The sequence below is a fragment of the Puma concolor genome, chromosome B3 (assembly GCF_028749965.1).
Source record: "Puma concolor isolate L17-30 chromosome B3, mPumCon1.1.hap2, whole genome shotgun sequence".
Lineage (NCBI taxonomy): Eukaryota > Metazoa > Chordata > Mammalia > Carnivora > Felidae > Puma > Puma concolor.
This window is the reverse complement of record NC_141672.1, coordinates 113,119,442-113,144,501: the sequence shown is the minus strand read 5'-3', so window position 1 is coordinate 113,144,501 and position 25,060 is coordinate 113,119,442. Positions and strand designations below refer to the sequence as shown.

Here is a 25,060-nt window from a genome sequence, read left to right as displayed (position 1 = left end):
TTATACTGGTCACGCGGACCAATCGGCGCCCGCGCCTGGCGGAAGAGGCGGAGCGAGAAGCTCCTGCGATGACCACCAGGGCGCCTGCGCACAAAGCGTGACTGGCTTGTTAGCGAGTTCAAAAAGTTGGTAGGTCCGCCCTTGTAGTGGCGTCTTCTCTTGGTTCAGCTGAAACTCAGGGCTCATGAACAGTAAAAATATTTGTAGGAAAAAGTTATCTAGGTAAATGGACGTCACTCCCACATACTGTATCCCATGTAACAGTATTTAGGCATTTAATGACGTCGGCAGCCTCCCCCAGCTGGCTGTGACCACTTGGAGCGCAGGAGCTAAATTTCAGCCCGGAGGGCTCGCTTGCTTAGCGCAGCGTCTCGGATAAAATAAGCGATTTAAGAGGAAGATAGAAGCTTGTTCGGAGAGCAGTAGCATTTGAGCGCCTATATCCCAGGGATTGAGCCACACTCTACAAGGATTCATTTAATCCCGACACAGCCTAAGAGGTAAGCAACTATTATTTTAAGTACAGAAGATCTGTTAAGAATTTAAGGAAACTTTCCACTTCAATTTCTTTTTCTTTCTCTTTTTTTCTTTTCTTTTCTTTTCTTTTCTTTTCTTTTCTTTTTTTCTTTTTTTTTATAACTCAGGCATCCTATCCTGTGTTAGGGTGGAAATTGTCTAAAACTTGCCCTTAAAATGTTCAAGACATCTTGATGCACCTGCTGCCTGTGTGGGTGCTGAATTGCAATCGTGTATCTTTTGAAGCTTAATAAAATTGGTATTGGATTCTATATTTAGTTTAAATTTTTTTTGAGGTATAATTGACATAACATTTTTATTTCAGGTGTATACCATAATTGATATTTGTATATGTTGCAAGATGAAAACAGGAAGTCTAGTTAATAGTTAACATCCATCACCATACACAATTACCACTTTTAAGGTCTACTCTTAGCAACTTTTAAGGAGGAAATAATATATTAATAACGATAGTCACCACGTTGTACATTACATCTAGTGACTTATAACTGAAGGTTTGTAACTTTTGACCCCTTTCACCCATTCCATCCATCCCTCCCTCTGGCAACCATCAATCTGTGTTCTGGATATAGGAGTTTGGTTTGTTTATTTTTGTTTGTTGTGGGATCCCACATATAAGTGAGATCATACAGTAGTCTTTCTCTGACTTATTTTACACAGTATAATGCCCTCAAGGCCCACCCATTTGTCTCAGATGGCAAGATGTTATACTTTTTTACAGGTGAGTAATATTCCTCTGTGGGTGACATTTACTTTATCCATTCACTTTGGTTGTTTCCATGTCTTGGCTATTGTAAATAATGCTGCTATGAACACGGGGATGAATATATCTTTTGGAATTCATGTTTTTGTTGTCTTCTGATAAGTACCCAAGAGTGGAATTGCTGTATTCTATGGTAGTAATACTTTTAATCTCGGGGTGGGGGGGGACCTCTATGCTGTTTTCCAAGGTGCTTGCACCAATTTATAGTCCCACCGATTGTGCACAGATGTTCCCTTTTCTTCACATCCTTATGACCACTTAGTATTCTTGTCTTCTTGATGATAGCCATTCTAACAGGTGTGAGGCGATATCTTACTGTGGTTTTAATTTGCATTTCCCCGATGATTGGTATTGTTGAGTATCTTTTCATGTGCTTTTTTGGCCATCGCATGCCTCTGAAAAATGTCTATTCAGATCTTTTGCCTATTTTTAATGGGATTTTTCTTTATACGGAGTTGTATGAGTTCAATGTTTATTTGTTTTTGAGAAAGAGAGAACCAGAGTACGAGCAGGGCAGGGGCAGAGAGAGAGGGAGACACAGCATCTGAAGCAGGCTCCAGGCTCTGAGCTGTCAGCACAGAGCCCGACGCAGGGCTAGAACTCACCACGAGATCGTGACTTGAGCTGAAGTTGGACGCTTAACCGACCGAGCCATCCAGGCATCACTATAAATTTTTCTCCTATTCAGTAGGTTGCCTTTTCAGTTTGTTGATGATTTCCTTTGCTGTGCAGAAGTTTTTAGTTTGATGTAGTCCGACTTGTTTACTTTAGCTTTTTTGCCTTGGCTTTTGGAGTCAGATGCAAAAAAATCATTGCCAAGATCAGTGTCAGGTAGTTTACTGCCTATGTTTTCTTCTGGGAGTTTTATGTTGCAGGCAAGTCTTTAACCCATTTTGAACTAATTTTTGTGTAAAGTTTAAGCTAGTGGTCCATTTTCATTCTTTTGCATGTGGCTGACCAGTTTTCCCAGCACCATTCATTAAGGAGACTGTCCTTTCCTGAGTGTATATTCTTTTGTCATAAATTAATTGAGCATATATGAATGGCTTTATTTCTGTACCATTGATCTGTGTGCCTGTTTTAATGTCAACGTCTGTTTGGTAACTGTAGTTTTATGGTTTGAAATCAGGGAGCATGAAGTCTCCAGCTTTATTCTTTCTCAAGATTGCTTTGGCGATTCAGGGTCTGTTGTAGTTCCATACGAATTTGGGGATTGTTCTATCTCTGTGAAAAATGCCATTGGAATTTCAATGGAGATTGCTTTGAATCTGTAGATTGCTTTGAGTAGTCTGCACATTTTGATAATATGAATTTAACAGTTTAACAATTCTTCTGATTCATGACCACAAAATAGCCTTCTTTTCTTTTTTTATTTTGAGAGAGAGAGAGAGAGAGACTGACCCAAGCAGACTCCATGCTCAGCATGGAGCCTGATGGGCTCGATCCATGACCCTGGGACCATGACCCAAGCTGAAATCAAGAATCAGGCACTCAATCTACTGAGCCACCCAAGTGCCCCCAAAATATCTATTTATTTGTGCCATCTTTCATTTCTTTTCATCAGGATCTTAACTTCTTTATTTTTGATATTTTTTAAATTTTCAATATTTTGAATTGTCTAAAACGTGTACGTACTGTTTTACTACATGATATGAAACCTAAATGCAATTCCTCCTATCAAAAATGATTATCTTTACATTTTCCATCAACTATTTCCCTCTCGGAATTCACGTAGTTTCCTAGAAAGGTGGTGTAGTCAATGTCATTATTTCATAATCATCCCTGACCAAACATCTCCATTGGAATCCCCCAGTTTAGGGGGCACCTGGGTGGCTCAGTTAAGCGTGCAACTTCGGCTCAGATCATGATTTCACGGTTCCTGAATTCGAGCCCCATGTTGGGTTCAGTGCTGACAGCTCAGAGCCTGGAGCTTGCTTTGGATTCTGTGTCTCCCTCCCTCACTCTCAGCCCTTCCCTGCTTGTGATGTTTCTCTCTCTCTCAAAAATAAATATTGAAAAAAATTTTTTAAAAGGGAATCCTTCAGTTTAGGGACCCACTTGGATCATTCTTAGTCACAAATATGAACATATCTTAATATCCCAAACTTTTAAAAGAGCTTAAAAAATATCAAGCTTTCTGAAAATAAAAGTTATTATGAGTTTTCATCCAAATCTGAGAAGCACTTATAGTGGAATTTGGGTGGAAAAGGAATACATTTTAAAGCTATTGAAAAATTCAAACAAAAAAGAAAAATTCAAACCTTTCCAAAGTCAGAATGGATCAGTCCAAAACACAGTCACACCCCACCCCTCCACCCCATCTCCAGTGTACTTCAAAAAAAAAACAAAAACAAAAACAACTGATCTGGTAAATATGACACATCAACACAAAGTAAAACAAAATATCACTCTGTTGAACTACATTAATTAGAAGTCTTTTAAATCAATATTTTGTATCCCCTAATTGTTTTATAATTGTGGCAGCAAAACCTGAATGTTAGAGTATAAAAAAGGTAAATTATAAGTTCTTCTCACTTGTAAATGTAAACACAAAAATCCAAAATAAAATGTGAATGTCAATTATGTCAGTAAAGCTGGAAAAAAGTTAAGGATTAATGAACTGAGTGCAGTACTGTGTATGAAAATATGGTATATCGTGACTAAACAGGATAGCTCCACATAAAATCTATTAAAAATAATTCATTAACGAGTTAAAGAGGAAGATCTATATGAAATTCTTATAGATTCAAAAAAACAACCTGATAAAATTAAGTAACTATTCATGTTGACTCTTAGAAAATTGGAAGAGAAGGTAACTTCCTTAGCCTGATAAGGTATCTACTAAAAATCTATGGCAAACATCATACTTTTTTTTTTGCTTTTCTTTTCCTTTGAGAGACTGAGAGAGAGAGCACAAGTGGGGGAGGAGCAGAGAGAGGGAGACAGAGGATCTGAAGCGGGCTCTGTGCTGACAGCAGAGAGCCTGACGCAGGGCTCAAACTCCTAAACTGTGAGATCATGACCTGAGCTGAAGTCGGATGCTCAATCAACTGAGCCACCCAAGATGCCCCACAAACATCATACCTAATGGTGAAACTTTAAAACCTACTCTTTAAAATCAGGCACAAATAAGGATATCTCCTTTCTCTACTTCTGCTTCAATTACTATTTTAGAGTTTAGCTATCTCCATAAGACAAGAAAGGAAAAGGTTATTAAATTGGAGAGTTATAAACTCTCTTTATTCATAGGTAATATGATTATCCATTTGTTTATCCATAGGCAAAACAACGTAATAAGTAGTTCAGTAAGGTAGCTAGATTCAAGATTAATACACAAAAGATAGCAGCATTTCTGTGATCTGCCAAAGTCAGTTACAAAATGTAGTATTAAAAAAATACACCTTATGCAATAGCAACAAAAATCATTTTGTTTCTAGGAGTAAATCTAATAAGATATGCATGACCATTATTTAAAATTTTCTTAAGTTTATTTATTTATTTTGAGAGAGACTGACTGAGAGCGGGGAAGGGGCAGAGAGAGAGAGAGAATCCCAGCTAGGCTCTGCACCCTCAGCACAGAGCCCAGTGCTGAGCTCAGTCTCACAAACCATGAGATCGTGACCTGAGCCAAAGTCAAGAGTCAGATGCCCACTGACTGAGCCACTCAGGCGCCCCTTAAAAATTACAAAACTTTATGGAACATCAAAGGCAACCTAAATGGAGTGATATACCATATTCACAGATGGAAAGATTTTAAAATGGGTAATTCTCTCCAAATTGTGTAATTTCAGTCAATATTCCATTAGGGGTTTTGGTGAAATTTGACAAGTTGACCTTAAATTTTCATGGAAGGATCAAGGACCAATAATAATGAAGACAGTTTTCTAAAATATAACAGGCTTTACTTACATGTAAATTCCATGCAGGACACAAACTTTGGTTTGCCACTGCATTTCTTATGCCTAAAACAGTGTCTGGCACATAGGAGACGCTCCAATAAATACATGCTGGATGAATTAAAACTGTGTTACTGGCATAACAAATAGATAAATAGACCAATATAACAGAGAATCCAAAAATCCACTCTCCTACGTATGGGACCTTGGTAAGTCAGAGGTACGGCTTTATAGATAGGGAGGGGGTGGACAGAAGGAAGAGTACCTTTTCAAAAAACATAGTACTGGGACAATTGGTTTTCTATCCACACGGAAATGGGGAAGCAATGTTTTTAATTTTGTCCTTATCATACATAATATGAAAAGGAAAAGTCTAAAATTTTAGAGGAAAATGGGAGTTTATTATTATTAAGTGTATATGATAGGTTTCTTAAGGCACAGAACATAAAGGAAAAGATTCATATATTTGATTACATTAAAAGTGAAAACTATAAGCCAGAGAAACCATAACCAAACGTCTGAAAAACTATCATACTTAAGAGCCTGAGGGAACACAATGACTAAATGTGATACGTTTTCCTAGATGGGATCCTGGGAAAGACAAAAGTCATTAGATAAAAACTAAAGAATTCTAAATAAAATATGGACTTTATTTAATAACAGTATATCCGTATTGGTTTACTAATCGTAACAAATATATTGATATGTTAAAAGTAGGAGAAACTGGCCTGAGGTATATGGAACTCTCTATGCTCAAAATATTTTGATAAAACTAAAATAATTCTAAAAATTAACTTTATTTTTTATTTTTATTTTTTTAAATTTACATCCAAATTAGTTAGCATATAGTGCAACAATGATTTCAGGAGTAGATTCCTTAGTGCCCCTTACCCATTTAGCCCATCCCCCCTCCCACAACCCCTCCAGCAACCCTCAGTTTGTTCTCCATATTTATGAGTCTCTTTTGTTTTGTCCTCCTCCCTGTTTTTATATTATTTTTGTTTCCCTTCCCTTATGTTCATCTGTTTTGTCTCTTAAAGTCCTCATATGAGTGAAGTCATCTATTTGTCTTTCTCTAACTTTGCTTAGCATGATACCCTCTAGTTCCATCCATGTAGTTGCAGATGGCAAGATTTCATTCTTTTTGATTGCCGAGTAACACTCCATCGTGTATATACACCACATCTTCTTTATCCATTCATCCATCGATGGACATTTGGGCTCTTTCCATACTTTGGCTATTGTTGATAGTGCTGCTATAAACATGGGTGTGTGTGTGTGTGTGTGTGTGTGTGTGTGTGTGTGTGTGTGTGTTCAAAACAGTACACCTGTGTCCCTTGGATAAATGCCTAGTAGTGCAATTGCTGGGTCGTAGGGTAGTTCTATTTTTAGTTTTTTGAGGAACCTCCGTACTGTTTTCCAGAGTGGCTGCACCAGCTTGCATTCCCAAAAATTAACTTTATTTTTAAAAACACCTTGATGAGGTTCCAGTAGTTCATTTTTGCTTTTGTTTCCCTTGACTTTGGAGACATGACTGTTTAGAAGTTGCTGCGGCTGAGGTTAAAGATGTTGCTGCCTGTTTTCTCCTCTAGGATTTTGATGGTTTCCTGTCTCACATTAGGTCTTTTACCTATTTTGAATTTATTTTTGTGTATGGTGTAAGAGAGTTGTCCAGTTTCATCATATTGCATGTCGCTGTCCAGTTTTCCTAGCACCATTTGCTGAAGAGATTGTCTTTTTTCCATTAGATATTCTTCCCTTTTTTGTTGAAGATAAGTTGGCCACATATTTGTGGGTCCATTTCTGTGTTCTCTATTCTGTTCCATTGATCTGCGTGTCTGTTTTTGTGACAGTACCACACTGTCTTGATGACTACAGCTTTGTAATACAGCTTGAAGTTCAGATTTATAATGCCTCCAGCTTTGGTTTTGTTTTGCAACATTACTTTGGCTAATCGGGGTCTTTTCTGGTTCCATACAAGTTTTAGAATTGTTTGTTCTAGCGCTCTGAAAAATGCTGGTGTTATTTTGATATGGGTTGCACTGAATGTGTAGATTGTTTTGGGTAGTATACACATTTTAACAATATTCTTCCAGTCCATGAACATGGAATGCTTTTTCATGTCTTTGTGTCCTCTTCAGTTTCTTTCATAAGCATTCTATAGTTTTCAGTGTACTGATTTTTTTTTTTTTACCTCTTTGGTTAGGTTTAGTCCTGGGTATCTTAAGGTTTTTGTTACAGTTGTAAATGGGACTGATTCCTTGATTTCTCTTTCTGCTGCTTCATTATTGATGCATAGAAATGCAACAGATTTCTGTGTGTTGATTTTATATACTGTGACTTTGCTGAATTGATTTGAAGGGGCACATGCATCCCAATGTTTACAGTAGCACTATCAAGAATAGCCAGATTATGGAAAGAGCCTAAATGTCCATCAACTGATGAATGGATAAAGAAGATATGGTATGTAGAAGATACACACACACACACACACACACACACACACACACACACACACACACACACAGTGGAATATTACTTGGCGATCAAAAAGAATGAAATCTTGCCATATGCAACAACATGGATGGAACTAGAATGTATTATGCTAAGTGAAATAAGTCAAACAGAGAAAAACAAATATTGTATGATTTTAGTCATATGTGGAATTTAAGGAACAAAACAGAAGAACATAGGGTAAGGGAAGGAAAAGATAAAAACAGAGAGGGAGACAAACCATAAGAGACTCTTAACTATAGAGAAAAACTGAGGGTTGCTGGAAGGAAGGTGGGGGATGGATGGGCTAAGTGGATGATGGGCATTAAGGAGGGCCCTTATGAGGAGCACTGGTTGTTGTACATAAGTGATGAATCACTAAATTATATTCCTGAAACCAATACTACACTATATGGTAACTAATTTGAATTCAAATAAAAATAAAATCACCATAACCAAAATGGAAAAAATGTCAGATTAGGAGAAGATATGAGGCCCAAAGTACCCAAAGGCTGTATTTAAAGTCATAGAAATCAGTAAGAAAGTACAAAACTTTCCTGTTTTGCAAAACATCAAAAATTATCAACTAAGGGGTACCTGGCTTAGTTGGTAGAGCATGCAACTCTTGATCTTGGGGTCCTGAGTTCAGACTCTACAATGGGCATAGAACTTCAAACAAAATTTTCATCTAAAAGTATCTAGGGCTAAGGAATTTTTATTTAAACTTTAAAGATGAGACATAGTCATTAACAAACTGGTTAAGCGCTTTGATGCCAGGCTCAGGCTTGGGTTTAAATATGATCTCCACCATTTATGCTGTTGGGGTCCTTGAGCAAGTCATTAATCCTCTCGATCTGTTTCTTCACCTGTACAATATCGATAACACCTGGTCAGGATATCAGCTACTGAGCACCCAGTTAACCAGTTAGTCTTCATAAAGGTTAAGGAGAGCAAGACATCAATTGCCCATACGTTTCCCTTTATTATGTGTAGTTGTGGATTCAACATCATACTTTTACTTTAAACAAATTCTACTATCCCTCATCCCCCTATCGTAGTACAAACATCCTGTTAAGATGTATTTTCAAAAGACTAAGGAGGGGGGAGGGGGGCACCTGAGTGACTCAGTCGGTTAAGCGTCCACTCTTGGTTTCAGCTCAGGTCATGATTGCAGGGTTCATGAGTTGGAGCCCTGCCTCAGGCTCTGCGCTTCGCAGCATGGAGCCTGCTTGGGATTCTCTCTCTCCCTCTCTCTCAAAATAAATAAATAAACATTTAAAAAAAAAGGCTAAGCAGTATGCCAATGTAAAAAAATAAAAATAAGAAATGGAAAGGTTAAATCCAGTAACATCTACTGAAATACGATTAAACTTTAGTGCTCTGGAGCATTCTAGAAACACAGCTATGACATTGCTCACCACTATTAGTGACAAATAAGTGGGTTTTGTGGGTTAATATTACACTTTCACTATTAATTAAAAAATAGATTAAACTAGCATTGTGGTAAAAAAAAAAAAAATCAATCTCCAAAGAAATCCTAATTTAATCAGGGAAAAATGTATGTTTGCCTAGGTAAGAATGTCGATTTCACCATGTTTTTCAGTATTACTTTTTCTAATTTATGTTGTCTCCAAGCCATGTTTTTTAGTTAAGTGTCTAGAAGAGCATATTTAATACGTGGATATTACAGTTGTCACACAAAAAAGACATTATCAATTTAATGTCAAATTACTTTACATTTTCTACTGCTGTTTCATTTTTACAATTCCAAGAATTCTGTTCACTTTTTTTCTATTGAAATGTATTTGACGTATAATATTATGTAAACTTAGAGCGTGTAACACCATGTGTATAATTTGATGCATTGGAATATGATTACCATTATGGCAATAATTAGCATCTCTGTCATATTACATAATTATCCTTTCTTTATAGTACTTAGAATAATTAAACTCTAGTGTCTTAGGGTGTCTGATGTTTGTAATACAATATTATTGTCTGTAGTCAGTGTACTGTGTGTTAGATCTATAGGACTTATTTACTACAGCGTTTTAAGTGTGTACCCTTCAGAGCGTCTGTCTTGTGTCCCCAACCCCATCCGTTGATAGCCACCATTTTATTCTCTATTTTTACAAGTTTGGCTTTTTAAAATTCCACGTATAAGTGGTATCATACAGTATTTGCCTTTGGCTTGCCTCACTTAGTATAATGTGTTCAAGGTCCATCCATGTGGCAAATGGCAGGATGTCCTCCTTTCTCGTGGCTAATACTCCAGCGTGTGTCTGTATACCCCACATTTTAAATCCATTCCTCTACTGAAGGGCACCTCAGTTGTGTCCATATCTTGGCTGTTGTAAATAGTGCTGCAGCGAACATAGGGGTGCAGATGTCTTTTCAAGTTAGTGTTTGATTTTCTTCAGGTAAATACATAGAAGTCTGAATCCTACGGTAGTTCTAATTTTAATTTTTTGGGGAATCTCCATCTGTGTCCGTAGTGCCTGGACCGCTTTCCATTCCTACCGGCGGTGCACAAGGCTTCCCTTCTTTCCACATCCTTGCTAGTGCTTGTAACTCTTGTCTTCTTGACAATGGCTGTTCCAACAGCTGTGAGGCGATATCTCACTGCTGTTTCTTTTGCATTTCCCTGATGATTAGTGATGTTGAGCATCTTTTCGTATGCCTGGTGGCAATCTGTATGTCTTCTTTGGAAAAATGTCCATTTAGTTATTCTTCCCAGTTTCAAATCAGGTTGTTTTTCTCCTATTGAGTTGTATGAATTCTCTGTATATTTTGGATATTAACCCTTCATCTGATGTACGGTTTGCAAACATTTTCTTCCATTTTTTGGGAAATGGTTGCCTTTTGTATTGTTATGTTGTTGTTGTTGTTCAAAAGTTTTTTTTACTTATTTTGGGAGAAAGATTGAGAGCAAGCAAAGGAGGGGCAGAGAGAAAGGGAGACAGAATCCCAAGCAGGCTCCACACTGTCAGTGCAGAGCCTGATGCAGGGCTCAAACTCATGAACCGTGAGATTGTGACCTGAGCCAATATCAAAAGTTAGACGTTTAACTGACTCAGCCACCCAGACACCCATGTTATTCGTTAAGTTTGATGTAATCCCTTCTCTTGATTTTTGCTTTTGTTGTTTGGTGTCATATCCAAAAATCATTGCCAAAACCAGTCTCAAGGAGCTTCTTCCCTAGGAGGAGTTTTATAGTATCAGTTCTTAAGGTCAAGTCTATATTCTATTTTGTGTGAATTTTTGTGAGTGGTGTAAGATAGGTGTCCAGTTTCATTGTTCTGCATCTGTTTATCCAGTTTTCTCAACATTTGTTGAAGAGACTGTCTCTTCCACATTTGGTGCTATTAGCCACCTTGTCAAATGTCAGTTTAAATGTATAGTGTTAAATGTATAAGCAAAGGTTAATTTGGGGCTCTCCATTCTGTTTGCCAGTGTATCTGTTTTGCGCCAGTACCATACTGTTTTTAATACTGTAGTTTGGTAGTATAGTTGAAATCAGGAAGTGCAATACCTCTAGTTTTGTTCATTAGCTATTTGGAGTCTTTTGTGGTTCTGTACAAACTTTACAGTTTTTTTTTTTTTTGGTTTTTTGTTTTTTTTTTTCCTGTTTCTGTGAAGAATGCCATTAGTATTTGATGGGGATTCTGTGGAATCTGCAGATTGTTCTGAGTTGTATAGACTTTTTAACAATATTAATTCTTCCAATACATGAACACGGGCTGTCTTTCCATTTGTTTGTGTCTTTAGATTTTTTTTTCAGAAGTCTTATAGTTTTTGTTGTACAAAACTTCTCACCTCCTAGGTTAAATTTATTCCTAAGTATTTTATTGTTTATGATGCTATTGTGAATAGGAAAGATTTCTTTTTTTGTGATCTTTATTATACTTTACTTTTTTTCTTTTTAAATTTTTATGTTTATTTTTGAGAGAGAGAGAAAGACACAGAGTACGAGCAGGGAAGGGGCAGAGAGAGGAGGGGCACACAGAATCCGAAGCAGGCTCCAGGCTCTGAGCTGTCAGCACAGAGCCTGACACGGGGCTTGAACTCACGAACCATGAGATCATGACCCGAGCCGAAGTCGCCCACTTAACCGACTGAGTCACCCAGGCGCCCCGATTATACTTTTCTTTTAAGACTTAATCGTTTTATTGAAACATAATTGACATACAATTAGTTTCAAGTGTACAACATATTGATTCCACAATTCTGTGCATTTCTCATTGCTCATCATGATAAGTGTAATAACCACACAACATTATTACAGTATCATTGATGATATTCCCTTTGCTGCACTTTTCATTTCTATGGCTTACTTATCTTACAACTGGAAGTTTGTACTTCCAGTCCTCTTTATTTTGTCCATCTCTCTATTCGCCTCCCTTCTAGCAATGGCCAGTTTGTTCCCTGTACTTAAGAGTCTGTTTGTTTTGTTTTTTAGATTCCAAATAAAAGTGAAACCATGTGGTATTTGTCTTTCTCTGTCTGACTTATTTCACTTAGCATAATATCCTCTAGGTCCATCGAGGTTTTTGCAGATGGCAATATCTGATTCTTTTTTATAGCCAAGTAACATTCTGTGTGTGTGTGTGTGTGTGTGTGTGTGTGTGTGTGTGTGTGTGTATGCCACATCCTCTTTATTCATCCACTGATGGACACTTCAGTTGCTTCCATATCTTGGCTATTGTATGTAATGCTGTAATGAACATAGAAGGGCATGTATCTTTTGAATTAGTGTTTTCATTTTGGTGGGTAAATACCCAGTAGTGGAATTACTGGATCATTTGGTATTTCTGTTTTTAATTTCTTGAGGAACTGCCATATTGTTTTCCACAGTAGCTGCACCAATTTACGTTCTCACCAACAGTGTACAATGTTCTGTTTTCACCACAAAACCCTCACCAACGCTTGTTATTTCTTGTCTTTTGGGTACTGGACATTGTAACAGGTGTGAGGTGATGTATCATTGTGGTTTTGATTTGTATCTCCCTGATGATTAGTGATGTTGAGTATCTTTTCATGTGATCTGCCCGTGATCTGTATGTCTTCTTTAGAAAAATGTCTACTCAGGTGGTCTGCTCATTTTTAATTGGATTATTTGTATTTTTTTGGTGTTGAGCTGTATGAGTTCTTTACATATTAACCCCTTATTGGAGGTATCATTTGCAAATATCTTCTCCCATTCACTAGGGAGAAAACCTTGTTTTGTTGATGGGTTTCTTTCACTATGCAAAAGCTTTTTATTTTGATGTAGTCCCAAGAGTTTATTTTTCCTTTTGTTTCCCCTGCCTGAGAAAACAGATCCATATATATGGTGCTGAAGCCAAATTCCATGACATTACTCCTTATGTTTTCTTTTAGATTTTTATGGCTTTAGGTCTCACATTTAGGTCTTTAATCCATTCTGTTTATTTTTCTGTATGATGTAATAAAGTGGTCCAGTTTCATTCTTTTGCATATAGCTGTCCAGTTTTCCCAATACCATTTCTTGAAACAACTGTCTTTTCCTCATTTTATATTCTTGCCTCTTTTGTCATAGATAAAACGACTGTTTAAGTGTGGATTTATTTCTGGGCTCTCTGTCCTGTTCCACTGAACTATGTGTCTGTATTTATGTCAGTACTATATTGTTTTGATTACTACAGCTTTGTAGTATATCTTAAAATTTGGAATTATGATACCTCCAGCTTTGTTCTTCTTTCTCAAGATTGCTTTGGCTATTTGAGGTCTTTTGTGATTCCATGCAAATTTTAGGATTATTTGTTTCGGTTCTGTGGAAAATGCTATTAGTATTTTGATAGGGATAGCACTGAATCTGTAGATTGCTTTAGGTAGTATGGACATTAACAACATTCATTCTTCTAATCCATGAACATGGTATATCTTTCCACATGTGTCATCTTCAATTTCTTTCATCAGTGTTTTATAGGTTTTGAAGGACAAGTTCTTCACCTCATTGATGAAGCTTTTTCCTAATAATTTATTGTTCAAGGTACTGTTTCCTCATTGATTTTCTGCCTGGGTGATCTAGCCATTGATGTAAGTGGGGTGTCAAAGTCCCCTATTATTATTGTATTACTGTTAATTTCTCCCCTTGTGTCTATTAATTGTTCCTGTGTTGGGTGCATAGGATTGATCCTTTTATTATTATGTAGTATTCTTTGTTGCTTGCTATAGTCATTGCTTTTCTTTTTTCTGTGAATATTTGAGATTTTTAAATTTTTTTATTAGAGAGCGTGAGCAGGGAGAAAGAGGTGGGGGAGGGGAGGGAGGGAGGGAGGAAAGGAAGAGAGACAGAGAGAATGAATGAGTGAATATCTCAAGCAGGCTCCACACTCAGCACAGAGCCCGACGTGGGGCTCAATCCCACGACCCTGGGATCACAACCAACTGGGCGACCCAGGCGCCCCTATTATTTTTTCTTCTCAGATTTTTATTTAAATTGTAGTTAGTTTGGGGCGCCTGGGTGGCGCAGTCGGTTAAGCGTCCGACTTCAGCCAGGTCACGATCTCACTGTCCGTGAGTTCGAGCCCCGCGTCAGGCTCTGGGCTGATGGCTCGGAGCCTGGAGCCTGTTTCCGATTCTGTGTCTCCCTCTCTCTCTCTCTGCCCCTCCCCCGTTCATGCTCTGTCTCTCTCTGTCCCAAAAATAAATAAACGTTGAAAAAAAAAATTTAAATTGTAGTTAGTTAACATAAAGTGCAATATTGGTTTCAGGAGTAGAATTAAGTGCTTCATCACTTACATACAACACCCAGTGCTCATCATAACAAGTGCCCTCCTTAATGCCTGTCACCCATCTAGTCCATACCCTGGCTATCTCCCTCCCTCAATCCTCAGGTTGTTCTCTATCCTTAAGAGTCTCTGGTTTGTTTCATTCCCTCTTCCCCCCCCCCCCCCATATATTTATCTGTTTTGTTTCTTAAATTCCACATATGGGTGAAATCATATGGTATTTGTCTTTCTCTGACTGACTGACTTTGCTTAGCATAACACACTCTAGCTCCATCCAGGTTGTTGCAGATGGCAAGATTTCTTTCTTTTTGATGGCTGAGTAATACTGTGTGTGTGTGTGTGTGTGTGTGTGTGTGTGTGTGTGTGTGTGTGTGTGTGTGTGTATGCTACATCTTTATCCATTCGTCAGTCGTTGGACATTAGGGCTGTCTCCATAGTTTGGCTATTGTTGATAATGCTGCTGTAAGCATTGAGGTGCATGAAACCCTTCAAATCTGTACCTTTGTATCCTTTGGGTAAATAGCTAGTAGTGTAATTGCTGGGTTGTAGGATAGTTCTATTTTTAACTTTTAGAGGAACCTCCATATTGTTTTCCAGAGTGGCTGCACCAGTTTGCATTTCCACCAGAGTGCAAGAGGGTTCCCCATTCTTAGCATCCTCACCAACACCTGTTGTTTCTTGTGTTGTTAATGTTAGCAATTCTGAGAGGCGTGAGGTGGTAACTCATTGTGGTTTTGATTTGTATTTCCCTGATGGTGAGTGATGTTGAGCATCTTTTCATGTGCCTGTTAGCCATCTGGATGTCTTCTTTGTAAAAGTGTGTATTCATGTCTTCTATCCATTTCTTAACTGGATTATTTGTTTTTTGGGTGTTGAGTTTTATTAAGTTCTTTATAAGTTTTGGAAACTAACCCTTTATCACATATGTCATTTGCAAATATCTTCTCCCATTCTGTAGGCTGCCTTTTAGTTTTGTTGATTGTTTCCTTTGCTGTGCAGAAGCTTTTTATCTTGATGAAATCTCAGTAGTTCATTTTTGTTCTTGTTTCCCTTGCCTCTGCAACATGTCTTGTAAAAAGTTGTTGCAGCCAGTCAGAGGAGTTACTGCCTGTGTTCTCTAAGAGATGGTTTGCTGTTTCACATTTAGGTCTTTCATCCATTTTGAATTTATTTTTGTGTATGGTGTAAGAAAGTGGTCCAGTTTCATTCTTCTGCATGTTGCTGTCCAGTTTCCCGAAGACCATTTGTTGAAGAGACCGTCTTTTTTTCCACTGGATATTTTTTCTGTTTTGTTAAAGATTAGTTGACCCTACAGGTGTGGGTCCATTTCTGGGTTTTGTGTTCTGTTCCATTGATCTACTTGTCTGTTTTTGTGCCAGTACCATACTGTTTTAATGAGTACAGCTTTATAAGAGCCTGAAATCCGGAATCATGATGCCTCCTGGTTTGTTTTTCTTTTTCAGGATTGCTTTGGCTATTTGGAGTCTTTTGTGTTTTCTTACAAATTTTAGGATTATTTGTTCTAGCTCTGTGAAAAATGCTAGTGGTATTTTGATGGGGATTACATTAAATGTTTAGATTGCTTTGGGTAGTATAGACATTTTAATAATGTTTGTTCTTCTAATTCATGAGCATGGAATGCTTTTCCGTTTATTGGTGTCCTCTTTAATTACTTTCATAAGTATTATATAACTTTTAGGGTATAGATCTTTTACCTCTTTCATTAGATTTACTCCTGGGTATCCAATTGTTTTTGGTGCAATTACAAATGGGATCAATTGCTTGATTTCTTTTTCTGCTGTTTCATTATTGGTGTATAGAAATGCAACAGATTTCTGTACATTGATTTTATATCTTGCAACTGTGCTAAATTCCTGTATTAGTTCTAGCAATTTTTTGCTGGAGTCTTTCAGGCTTTCTACATAGAGTATCATGTCATCTGCAGATAGCGAAAGTTTGACTTCTTCCTTGCTGATTTGGATGCCTTTTATTTCTTTTTGTTGTGTGATTGCTGCGGCTAAGACTTCCAATACTATGTTAAATAGTAATGGTAAGAGTGGACATCCTTGTCTTGTTCTTCACCATGGGGGAAAGGCTCTCTGTTTTTCCTTATTGAGGATGATATTAACTGTGAGTCTTTCATATATGGCCTTTTAGGTGTTGGGGTATGTTCTATCTATCCCTGCTTTGTTAGGGTTTTTGTCAAGAATGGATACTGTATTTTGTCAATTGCTTTTTCTGCATCTGTTGCGAGGATCATATGGTTTTTAATCCTTTCATTTATTAATGTGGTGTATCACATTAATTGATTTTCAAGTATGGAACCAACCCTGCAGCCCACAAATAAATCCTACTTGATTGTGGTGAATAATTCTTTTAATGTACTGTTGAATTCGATTTCATAGTATCTTGATGAGAATGTTTGTATCCGTGTTCATCGGGGATATTGGCCTGTAATTCTCCTTTTTAGTGGGGTCTTTGGTTTTGGAATCAAGGTAATGCTGGCCTCATAGAATAAGTTTGGAAGTTTTCCTTCCATTTTTGTTTTGTGGGACAGTTTGAGAAGAATAGGTGTTAACCCTTATTTAAATGTCTGGTAGAATTCTCCTGGAAGCCATCTGGTCCTGGACTTTTGTTTGTTGGGAGATTTTTGATTACTGGGTCTGTTTAAATTTTCTGTTTCTTCCTGTTTCAGTTTCATAGTTTGTATGTTTCTAGGAATTTATCCATTTCTTCAAGATTGCACAGTTTGTTGGCATATAATTTTTCATAATATTCTCTTATAATTGCCTGTATTTCTGTGGTGTTGGTTGTGATCTCTCTTCTTTCATTCATGATTTTATTTGGGTCCTTTCTCTTTTCCTTTGGATAGGTCTAGCTAGGGGCTTATCAATTTTATCCTTTCAAAGAACCAGCTCATAGTTTTGTTGATCTGTTCCACTGGGGTTTTTTTGTTTGTTTCTGTATCATTTATTTCTGCTCTAATCTCTGTTATTGCCCTTCTTCTGCTGGCTTTAGGCTTTATTTGCTGTTCCTTTTCTAGCTCCTTTAGGTGTAAGGTTAGGTTGTATATTTGAGACCTTCCTTGCTTTTTGAGGTAGGCCTGTGTTGCAATATACTTCCCTCTTAGGACTGCCTTTGCTGTGTCCCAAAGGTTTTGGACTATTAAGTTTTCATTTTCATTTGCTTCCATGCACTTTTTTATTTCCTCATTAATTTCCTGGTTATTAGGATGTTCTTTAATTTCCAAGTATTTGTGGTCTCTCCAAATCTTCCCTTGGAGTTCACTCCAAGTTTCATAGCGTTGTGATCTGAAAATAAGCATGATATAATCTCAGTCTTTTTGTACTTGTTGAGGGCTGATTTGTGACCCAGTATGTGATCTGTTCTGGAGAATGCTCCATGTGCACTCAAAAAGAATGTGTATTCTGATGCTTTAGGATGCATTGTTCTGAATATATCTGTTAAGTCCCCATCTGGTCCAGTGTGTCATTCAAAGCCATTGTTTCCTTGTTGACTTTCTGCTTAGATGATCTGTCCATTTCTGTGAGTGTGTTGTTAACGTTCTGTGTTAGTACTGTATGAGTGTCTGTAATACTACTGTATTATTGTCAATGAGTTTCTTTATGTTTGTGATTGATTTATATATTTGGATGCTTTCAAGTTGGGGGCATAAATATTTACGATTGTTAGATCTTCTTGATGGATTGACTCTTTAATTATGATGCAGTGCCCTTCTTTATCTCTTGTTTCAGTCTTTGGTTTAAAATCTACTTTGTCTAACATAAGTTTGGCTGCTCCAACTTCTTTTGGCATCCATTAGCATGATAGATGGTTCTCCATCCCTTCACTTTCAATCTGCCTATGTCTTTAGGTCTAAAATGAGTCTCCTGTAGATAGCATATAGATGGGTCTTGTTTTGTTATCCATTCTGATACCCTATGTCTTGTCTTTTGATTGGAGCATTTAATCCATTTACATTCAGGGTGATTATTGAAAGATACGAGGTTAGTGCCATTGTGTTACCTATAAAGTCCGTGTTTCTGGTAATGTTCTCTGTTCTAGTCTTTGTTCCTTTTGGGTTTTTTCCCCCACTCACAGAGTCCCCCTTAATATTTCTTGCAGGGCTGGTTTAGTAGTCATGAACTCCTTTAGTTTTTCTTTGAGAAACTCTTTATCTCTCTTATTCTGAATGACATCCTTGCTGGTAAAGTATTCTTGGCTGTGTATTGGGGTTCACCTTGTTAGGGACTCTCTTTTGCTTCCTGGACCTAGATGTTTGTTTCCTTCCCCAGAGCGGGGAAGTTTTCAGCTGTTGTTTCTTCAAATGAGTTTTCTGCCTTCACTCTCTCTCTTCTCCTTCTGGCAGTCTGTAATGTGAATGCTATTATACTTGACGATGTCACAGATGCCTTTTGTCAGGTCCAGTGAGCATCTTTATGACCATTATTTCGATTTTTTTATAAAGCATATTGTGTGTATTTCATTTAGCTCTTCTTCTGTGGTTTGTCTTACTCTTTGGTATGTGTTCCCCTGTCTCCTCATTTTGCCTAGCTGTTTTTTTTTTTTTTTTTTTTTTATGTATTGGTCGGTCAGGAATATCTCCTGGCTTGAAAATAGTGGCTTTGTGTAGAAGCAGTCCTGTGGTGCCCTGTAGTGCAGACACCCCTGGTCACCAGAACCAAAGAGGATACGTCTTTGTGGGCTGTGTGTGCCTTCTTGTTGGGGCTAAGCTGTGATCGCCCTCAGCCCCGCTAGTTGCACTTACCTGCTTTGCCTGCTGTGGGCATCCGGGGAGTTTACTCCCCCACTGTTGACAGGCCTCTGCAGCAGCAATGGGTTTCATTAGTGGACAGGGCCGGCAGTCGGTCCAGCTGTCTGGACTTAGCCTCTGCCACAGCTGTAGGGCTTGCTCCGTCCACAGTCAGCTAAGAGGCTCAGCTGCAGGAGCTGTGGGCACGTTGGTGTGTGGGCTTATTCCCACCATGCCTCGGGGCAGAAGTCACTTTGGAGTGACTCCTGTGAGGCAGGGAGTTGCATTTGGGCAGGTCTGCAGGAGAACGCCAGGGTGGGGCATGCAATGCTGGCAAAGTAGGTGGAGAGTTTAGCGCTGGCTCCTGCAACTATCAGCTATCTAAGCTGAAGAAGAAGAGAAATGGTGGCCACCAGCACTTTTGTCCCTGGAGAACTCTCCTTCCTGCAGATCCCTGCCTCTTCAACACACCTTCTAAATTTAGTCAGTTTATCTCCTTCATGTAAACCCCAGGGGCTTTTCAGACTGCTGGTTTTGTGCTGTGTCTCTAGCCGAGTTATTTAGCGTATTGGCACTTTAAGGGCTGTGACTGTTTCCTGTCACCTGTCTCCTGAATTTTAAAGCTCCTGGGAGGAAGGCCCATTGGTTTCCAAAATCAGAGGTCGTAAGGACTCCTCTTCCCCATTCTGGGTCCCCAGTGCCAAGGGGTGCCTGGTGTGGGATCCTCTTCTCCAGGCTTGTGATGTCCCTCCTGTTTGTGTCTAGTTACACCAGGAGGCTGGTTCCCAGCCATGTCTCCACCCCCTGCACTTGTTTATGATTAGCTGTGGAAGGTCTGTTCTGTCAGTCTTCAGGTCATTTTCAGAATTGGTCGTATAGATGTAGCTGTTGTTTCAGTGTGTCCGTGGGACACGGTGAGCTCAGGATCCTCCCACTCTGCCACCTTCCCAAAATTCTCTCAGGAAGTTTATTTTTTTGTCCAGATGTTTCCCACATAGTGTATAGAAATGAAACTGATTTTGGTATGTTAGTTTTGTATTCTGCAACGTTATTGAAATAATTGATTAGCTCCAACAGTTTTTTGGTTGAATCTTGGGATTTTCAATATACAGAATCATATCATTTAAAATTAGTGACTGGGTGGCTCAGTCGGTTAAGTGTCCGACTTCGGCCCAGGTCATGATCTCGCCATCTTGAGTTTGAGCCCCACGTTGGGCTCTGTGCTGACAGCTCAGAGCCTGGAGCCTGTTTCAGGTTCTGTGTCTCCCCTTCCGCCCCTCCCCCACTCACGCTCTGTGTCTCTCCAAAATAAATAATAAAAAATCATAAAAAAAGAAAATAGTGACAGTTTTACTTCTTTCTTCTCAATTTGGATGGATTTTAGTTCTTTTTCTAGCCTAATTGCTGGGACTTCCAGTACTGCATTAGAAAAGAGTGTTGAGAGTAGACATTCTAGGGGCGCCTGGGTGGCTCAGTTAAGCGTCTGACTTCGGCTCAGGTCATGATCTCACAGTTGGTGGGTTCGAGCCTTGCCTCTGGCTCTGTGCTGACCGCTCAGAGCCTGGAGCCCGCTTCAGATTCTGTGTTTCCCTCTCTCTCTGCCCCTCCCCTGCTTGTGCTCTGTCTCTGCCTCTCAAAAATATGTAAAAATGTTTTTAAAAATTTTTAAAAATAAAAGAGTGTTGAGAGTAGAGATTCTAGTCTTGTTTCTGATCTGAGAGGAAAAGCTTTCATTATTTTTCTTTCTGTGTTGAGTGTATTATCTGTAGGTTTGATGTATATAGCCCTTAGTATGTTCCTTCTGTATCCCATGTACCAAGGGTTTTTTATCATGAAAGCATGTTGTATTTTGTCAAATGGTTTTTCTGCATCTATTAAGATGATCACGTGATTTTTATCTTTCATTGTGTTAATGTGATAAACCACGCTTAGTGATTGGTGTGTATTGCATCACAGAGATAAATCGCACTTGGACGTGGTGTATAACTCTTTTTATGTGTTCTTGAATTCAGTTTGCTAATATTTTGTTGAGAATGTTTGCATTTATATTTATCAGGGATACCGATCTTCAGTTTTCTTGTGGTGTCCTTATCTCACTTCGGTATCTGGCCTTGTTGAATGAGTCTGGAAGTATCTCTGCCTCCTCAGTTGTTTGCAAGAGTTTGAAAAAGATTGCTGTTAATTATTCTTTGAAGGTTTGGTAGAACTTGCCTGTGAAGCCATCTGGCCCTGGGGTTTTCTATGTTGTGAAGTTTTGGTTACTGATTCAATCCCTTTGCCCATTATTCATCTTTTAAGATAGTGTATTTCTTTCTGACTCAGGGGTGGTGGGTTGTGTGTTTCTTGAAATTTATCCATTTTTTCTAGGGTAATTGACATAACAGTTGTTCATTGTAGTCTCTTCTGGTCCTATGTGTAGTATCAGTTGTAATGTGTCCTTTTTCATTTCTTATTTGAATCTTTTTTTTTTCTTATTCTGGCTAAAGGTCTGTCAATTTTGTTTACCTTTCCAAAGAACCAGCTTTTAGGGGCGCCTGGGTGGCGCAGTCGGTTAAGCGTCCGACTTCAGCCAGGTCACGATCTCGCGGTCCGTGAGTTCGAGCCCCGTGTCAGCCTCTGGGCTGATGGCTCAGAACCTGGAGCCTGTTTCCGATTCTGTGTCTCCCTCTCTCTCTGCCCCTCCCCCGTTCATGCTCTGTCTCTCTCTGTCCCCCAAAAAATAAACGTTGAAAAAAAAATTTAAAAAAAAAAACAAAGAACCAGCTTTTAGTTTTGTTGATCCTTTCTGTTGTTTTTCTGCTCTCTGTTTTATTTATTTACACTCTGATATTTATGATTTCCTTCCTTCTGATAACTTTGAGTTCGTTTTTCCGAGTTCTTTGGGGGAAAAGTTTATTTGTGGTTTTTCTGATTCTGTAACATATGCATTTATTGCTATAAACTTTCCTCTCAGATCTGCTTTTATTACATCCCATGAGATTTGATATGCTCTATTTCCATTTTCCCTTGTTCCAAGGTAATTTTTATTTCCCTTTTGATTTCTTCTTTGACCAGTTGGGTTGTTCAGAGCATGTTGTTAGTTTCACATATTTGTAAATCTTCCTTCCAGTCTCCTTTTGTTGTCGATTCCTAGTTTCATACCATAGTGGTCAGAAAAGATAATTTAAGTGGTTTCAGTCTTCTTAAATTTGCTGAGACTTGTTTTGTGCCCCGTTATGTGGAAAACATTCCATGTGCACTCAAAAGGAATACGTGTTCTGCCCCTGTTGGATAGAATGTCCTGTATACATCTGTTATTTTTGTTTAAGAGTATAGTTGTTTTATTTCCTTGTCAATTTTCTGTCTGGATGGTTTATTTATTGCTGACAGTGGGGTACCAAAGTCCTCTAATATTGTTGTCTATTTCTTCCTTTACATCTGTTAGTATTTGCTTAATAGATTTTGGTGACTCAGTGTTGGGTGTGTATATAGTTACTATTGTGAGATCTTCCTGATGTATTAACCCTTTTATCATAAAATGATCTTCTCTGTCTCTTTTTATTGTTTGTAGGCTACATATCTGTTTTGTCTGGTCTAAGTATAGCTAGCTATTCCTGTTTTCATTTGGTTTCCATGGAAGAGGAATATCCTCTTCCATCCTTTCCCTCTGAGCCTCTGTGTGTCTATAAAGTTGAAATGAGTGGGGCGCCTGGGTGGCTCAGTCAGTTGATCATCCAACTTCAGCTCAGGTCATGATCTCACAGTATGTGGGTTTGAGCCCTGCATCAGGCTCTGTGTCTTCCTCCCCACTCATGCTGTCTCTTTCAAAATTAAATAAACATTTAAAAAAATTTTTTTTAAGTTGAAATGAGCTTCCTATAGGCAGCATATGGTTGGGTCTTGTTTTTAATCAAGCTAGTGTGCCTTTGATTGATGGATTTAGTCCATTTATACTGAGCGATTATTGATCTTAAAGACTTACTACTGCCATCTTCTATTTAGCCTTCTGGTTGTTTGATATCTCCTGTTCCTTTTTCCCTTTCTTTTTACCTTCATAACGTGGTGGCTTTCCATGGTGATATGTTCAGTTTCCCTTTTGTTTTGTTTTGTTTTGTTTTGTTTTGTTTTGTGACTCTATTCTAGATTTTTGCTTTGTGGTTACCTTGTGGCTTACATAAAACATCCAAGGAGTCCTTTTTATGCTGATAAATGCACCATATTTCCATATAAAGTTTCCACCTTTTTACTCCTCCCTTTATATTTTTGATGTCAGTTTACCTTTTTTGCTGTATATTCTTTGAGGAATTCTAGTGGTTGTAGTTTTTTTATTGCTTTTTTTTGTTAAGCTTTTGTAATTAAGTGGTTAACCTATCATTCTAATACAGTTTTCCAATTCTGTTTTTTCACCTTTGACTAGAGTATAGTGCAATTTCATTTGCTTTTATGTCACTAATTAGTGTCTTTCCATCTCAGCTTGGAGAATTCCTTCCAGCATTTCTTGAAAGGCAGGTGTAATGGTGCTAAACTCTCAGTTTTTGTCAGGGAAAGCCTTTATTTCTCCTTCATATCTGAAGCATATCTGCCAGATACAGTGTTCTGGGCGAGCAGCTTTTATTTTTCAGCATTTTGAATAGGTTATTCCATACCCTCCTGGTCTGTACAATGTGTACTGTGAAATCTGATAGGGTAATGGAGGTTCCTTTGTAGGTTACCTTCATTTTTCCCTGGCTGCCTTTAAGACTTAACAGGTTCAATATAATGTCTAGGAGAGCATCTTATTGCATTGAGATAATAGAGTGTTCTGTTAGCTTTTTGGACTTGCCCAGTTCCTTCCCCAGGTTTGAGAAATTCTGTTACTATTTCTCTAAATATACTCTCTGCTCCCTTTTCCCTTTCTACTCCTCTTGGTGGACCAGTTATTCTTACATTTGTTTTTCTCATCATATATGATAGTTCTTGTAGGGTTTCTTCGTTTTTAAAATCTTAGTTCTCCTGAGTCATTTCTAAATTTCTATCTTTCAGGTCAGTAATTCTTTCTTCCATCTGATCTGCCCTGTTCCCTAAGCTGTCTAATGCATTTCTTCATCTTACTCATTGAATTTGTCAGCTCCAGAAATTGTGTGGGACTTTTTAAAAATTTCAAACTCCTTTGTAAAAAAACATCTAACGTTCAATAATTTTATTCCTAAATTGAAGCATATTCCCATTTTCTTGTAAGCTCATCAAATCTTTGTAACAACTATTTTGAATTATTTGTTAAATCACAACATTTTGCACCTTTGTGTTGCTGGAGAATTTTGTGTGTGTGCAGTACCATAGTATTGCATTTGAAATTGCACACACTTTTTTTTGTTGTTTATTTCGTTACAGTTGTAAGATTGGCAATTACAGACCTTTCTTTTGTTTCCCAGAAGGTGGTGCAATAGCTCAAGTTTTTAGTTTCTTCTTAACCTGAGCTGGTTCTGGGGCTGCACTCAGGAGTGCATGTAAAAAAAGCCAATGTAGAAGCTGGTAGGGGTGAGGGGAAGTATAGGCTTAGCACTGGATTTTGTGATTGCCTACAGACGGGTAGGGAGATCCTGGAATGAGGGTACTCCCAGAGGTCCATGTGCAAACCTCCTGCTGAAATCCCAAAGCAGTCAGAAAGGAATGTTCCTTCAGCGTCCTTTGATATTTTTGTCTGTCTGTTCCCTTTTCCCTCTCCCCAGTCAGGGAGTTCCCTCTTCAAAGTTGTGTTGCTAGAGAGAAATGGGTCCTTGAGCAGGAGAAATACATCCCCCCCCCCCCCCCCCCCGAAGCTGTTCCTTTGTGTGCTTTAAAACAGGTAGCACCAGGGTGCCTGGGTGACTCAGGCAGCTAACCGAGGGTCTGACTTGAGATTTTGGCT

The 25,060-nt window shown here is 38.4% G+C and overlaps 1 protein-coding gene across 13 annotated transcripts in view; it reads left to right on the top strand.

Moving 5' to 3' along the window:
• Positions 1–8: 8 nt before the first annotated feature.
• LOC147580300 (uncharacterized) overlaps positions 9–25,060 on the top strand; it is a 67,960-nt gene continuing 42,908 nt past the window's right edge. For 11 of the 13 annotated variants that reach the window (XR_015252761.1, XR_015252760.1, XR_015252756.1 and 8 more), the window contains exons 1-2: positions 9–500; positions 1,198–1,258. Coding sequence is in view for 1 of the 13 variants with exons in the window: in XM_086711084.1 (XP_086567210.1) it covers positions 1,240–1,258 (19 nt within the window). In the remaining 12 variants the exon portion in view is untranslated. Of the gene's footprint in view, positions 501–1,197; positions 1,259–2,681; positions 2,813–25,060 lie in introns of all 13 variants that reach the window. The other 2 variants (XR_015252757.1, XR_015252762.1) reach the window with 2 other exon arrangements.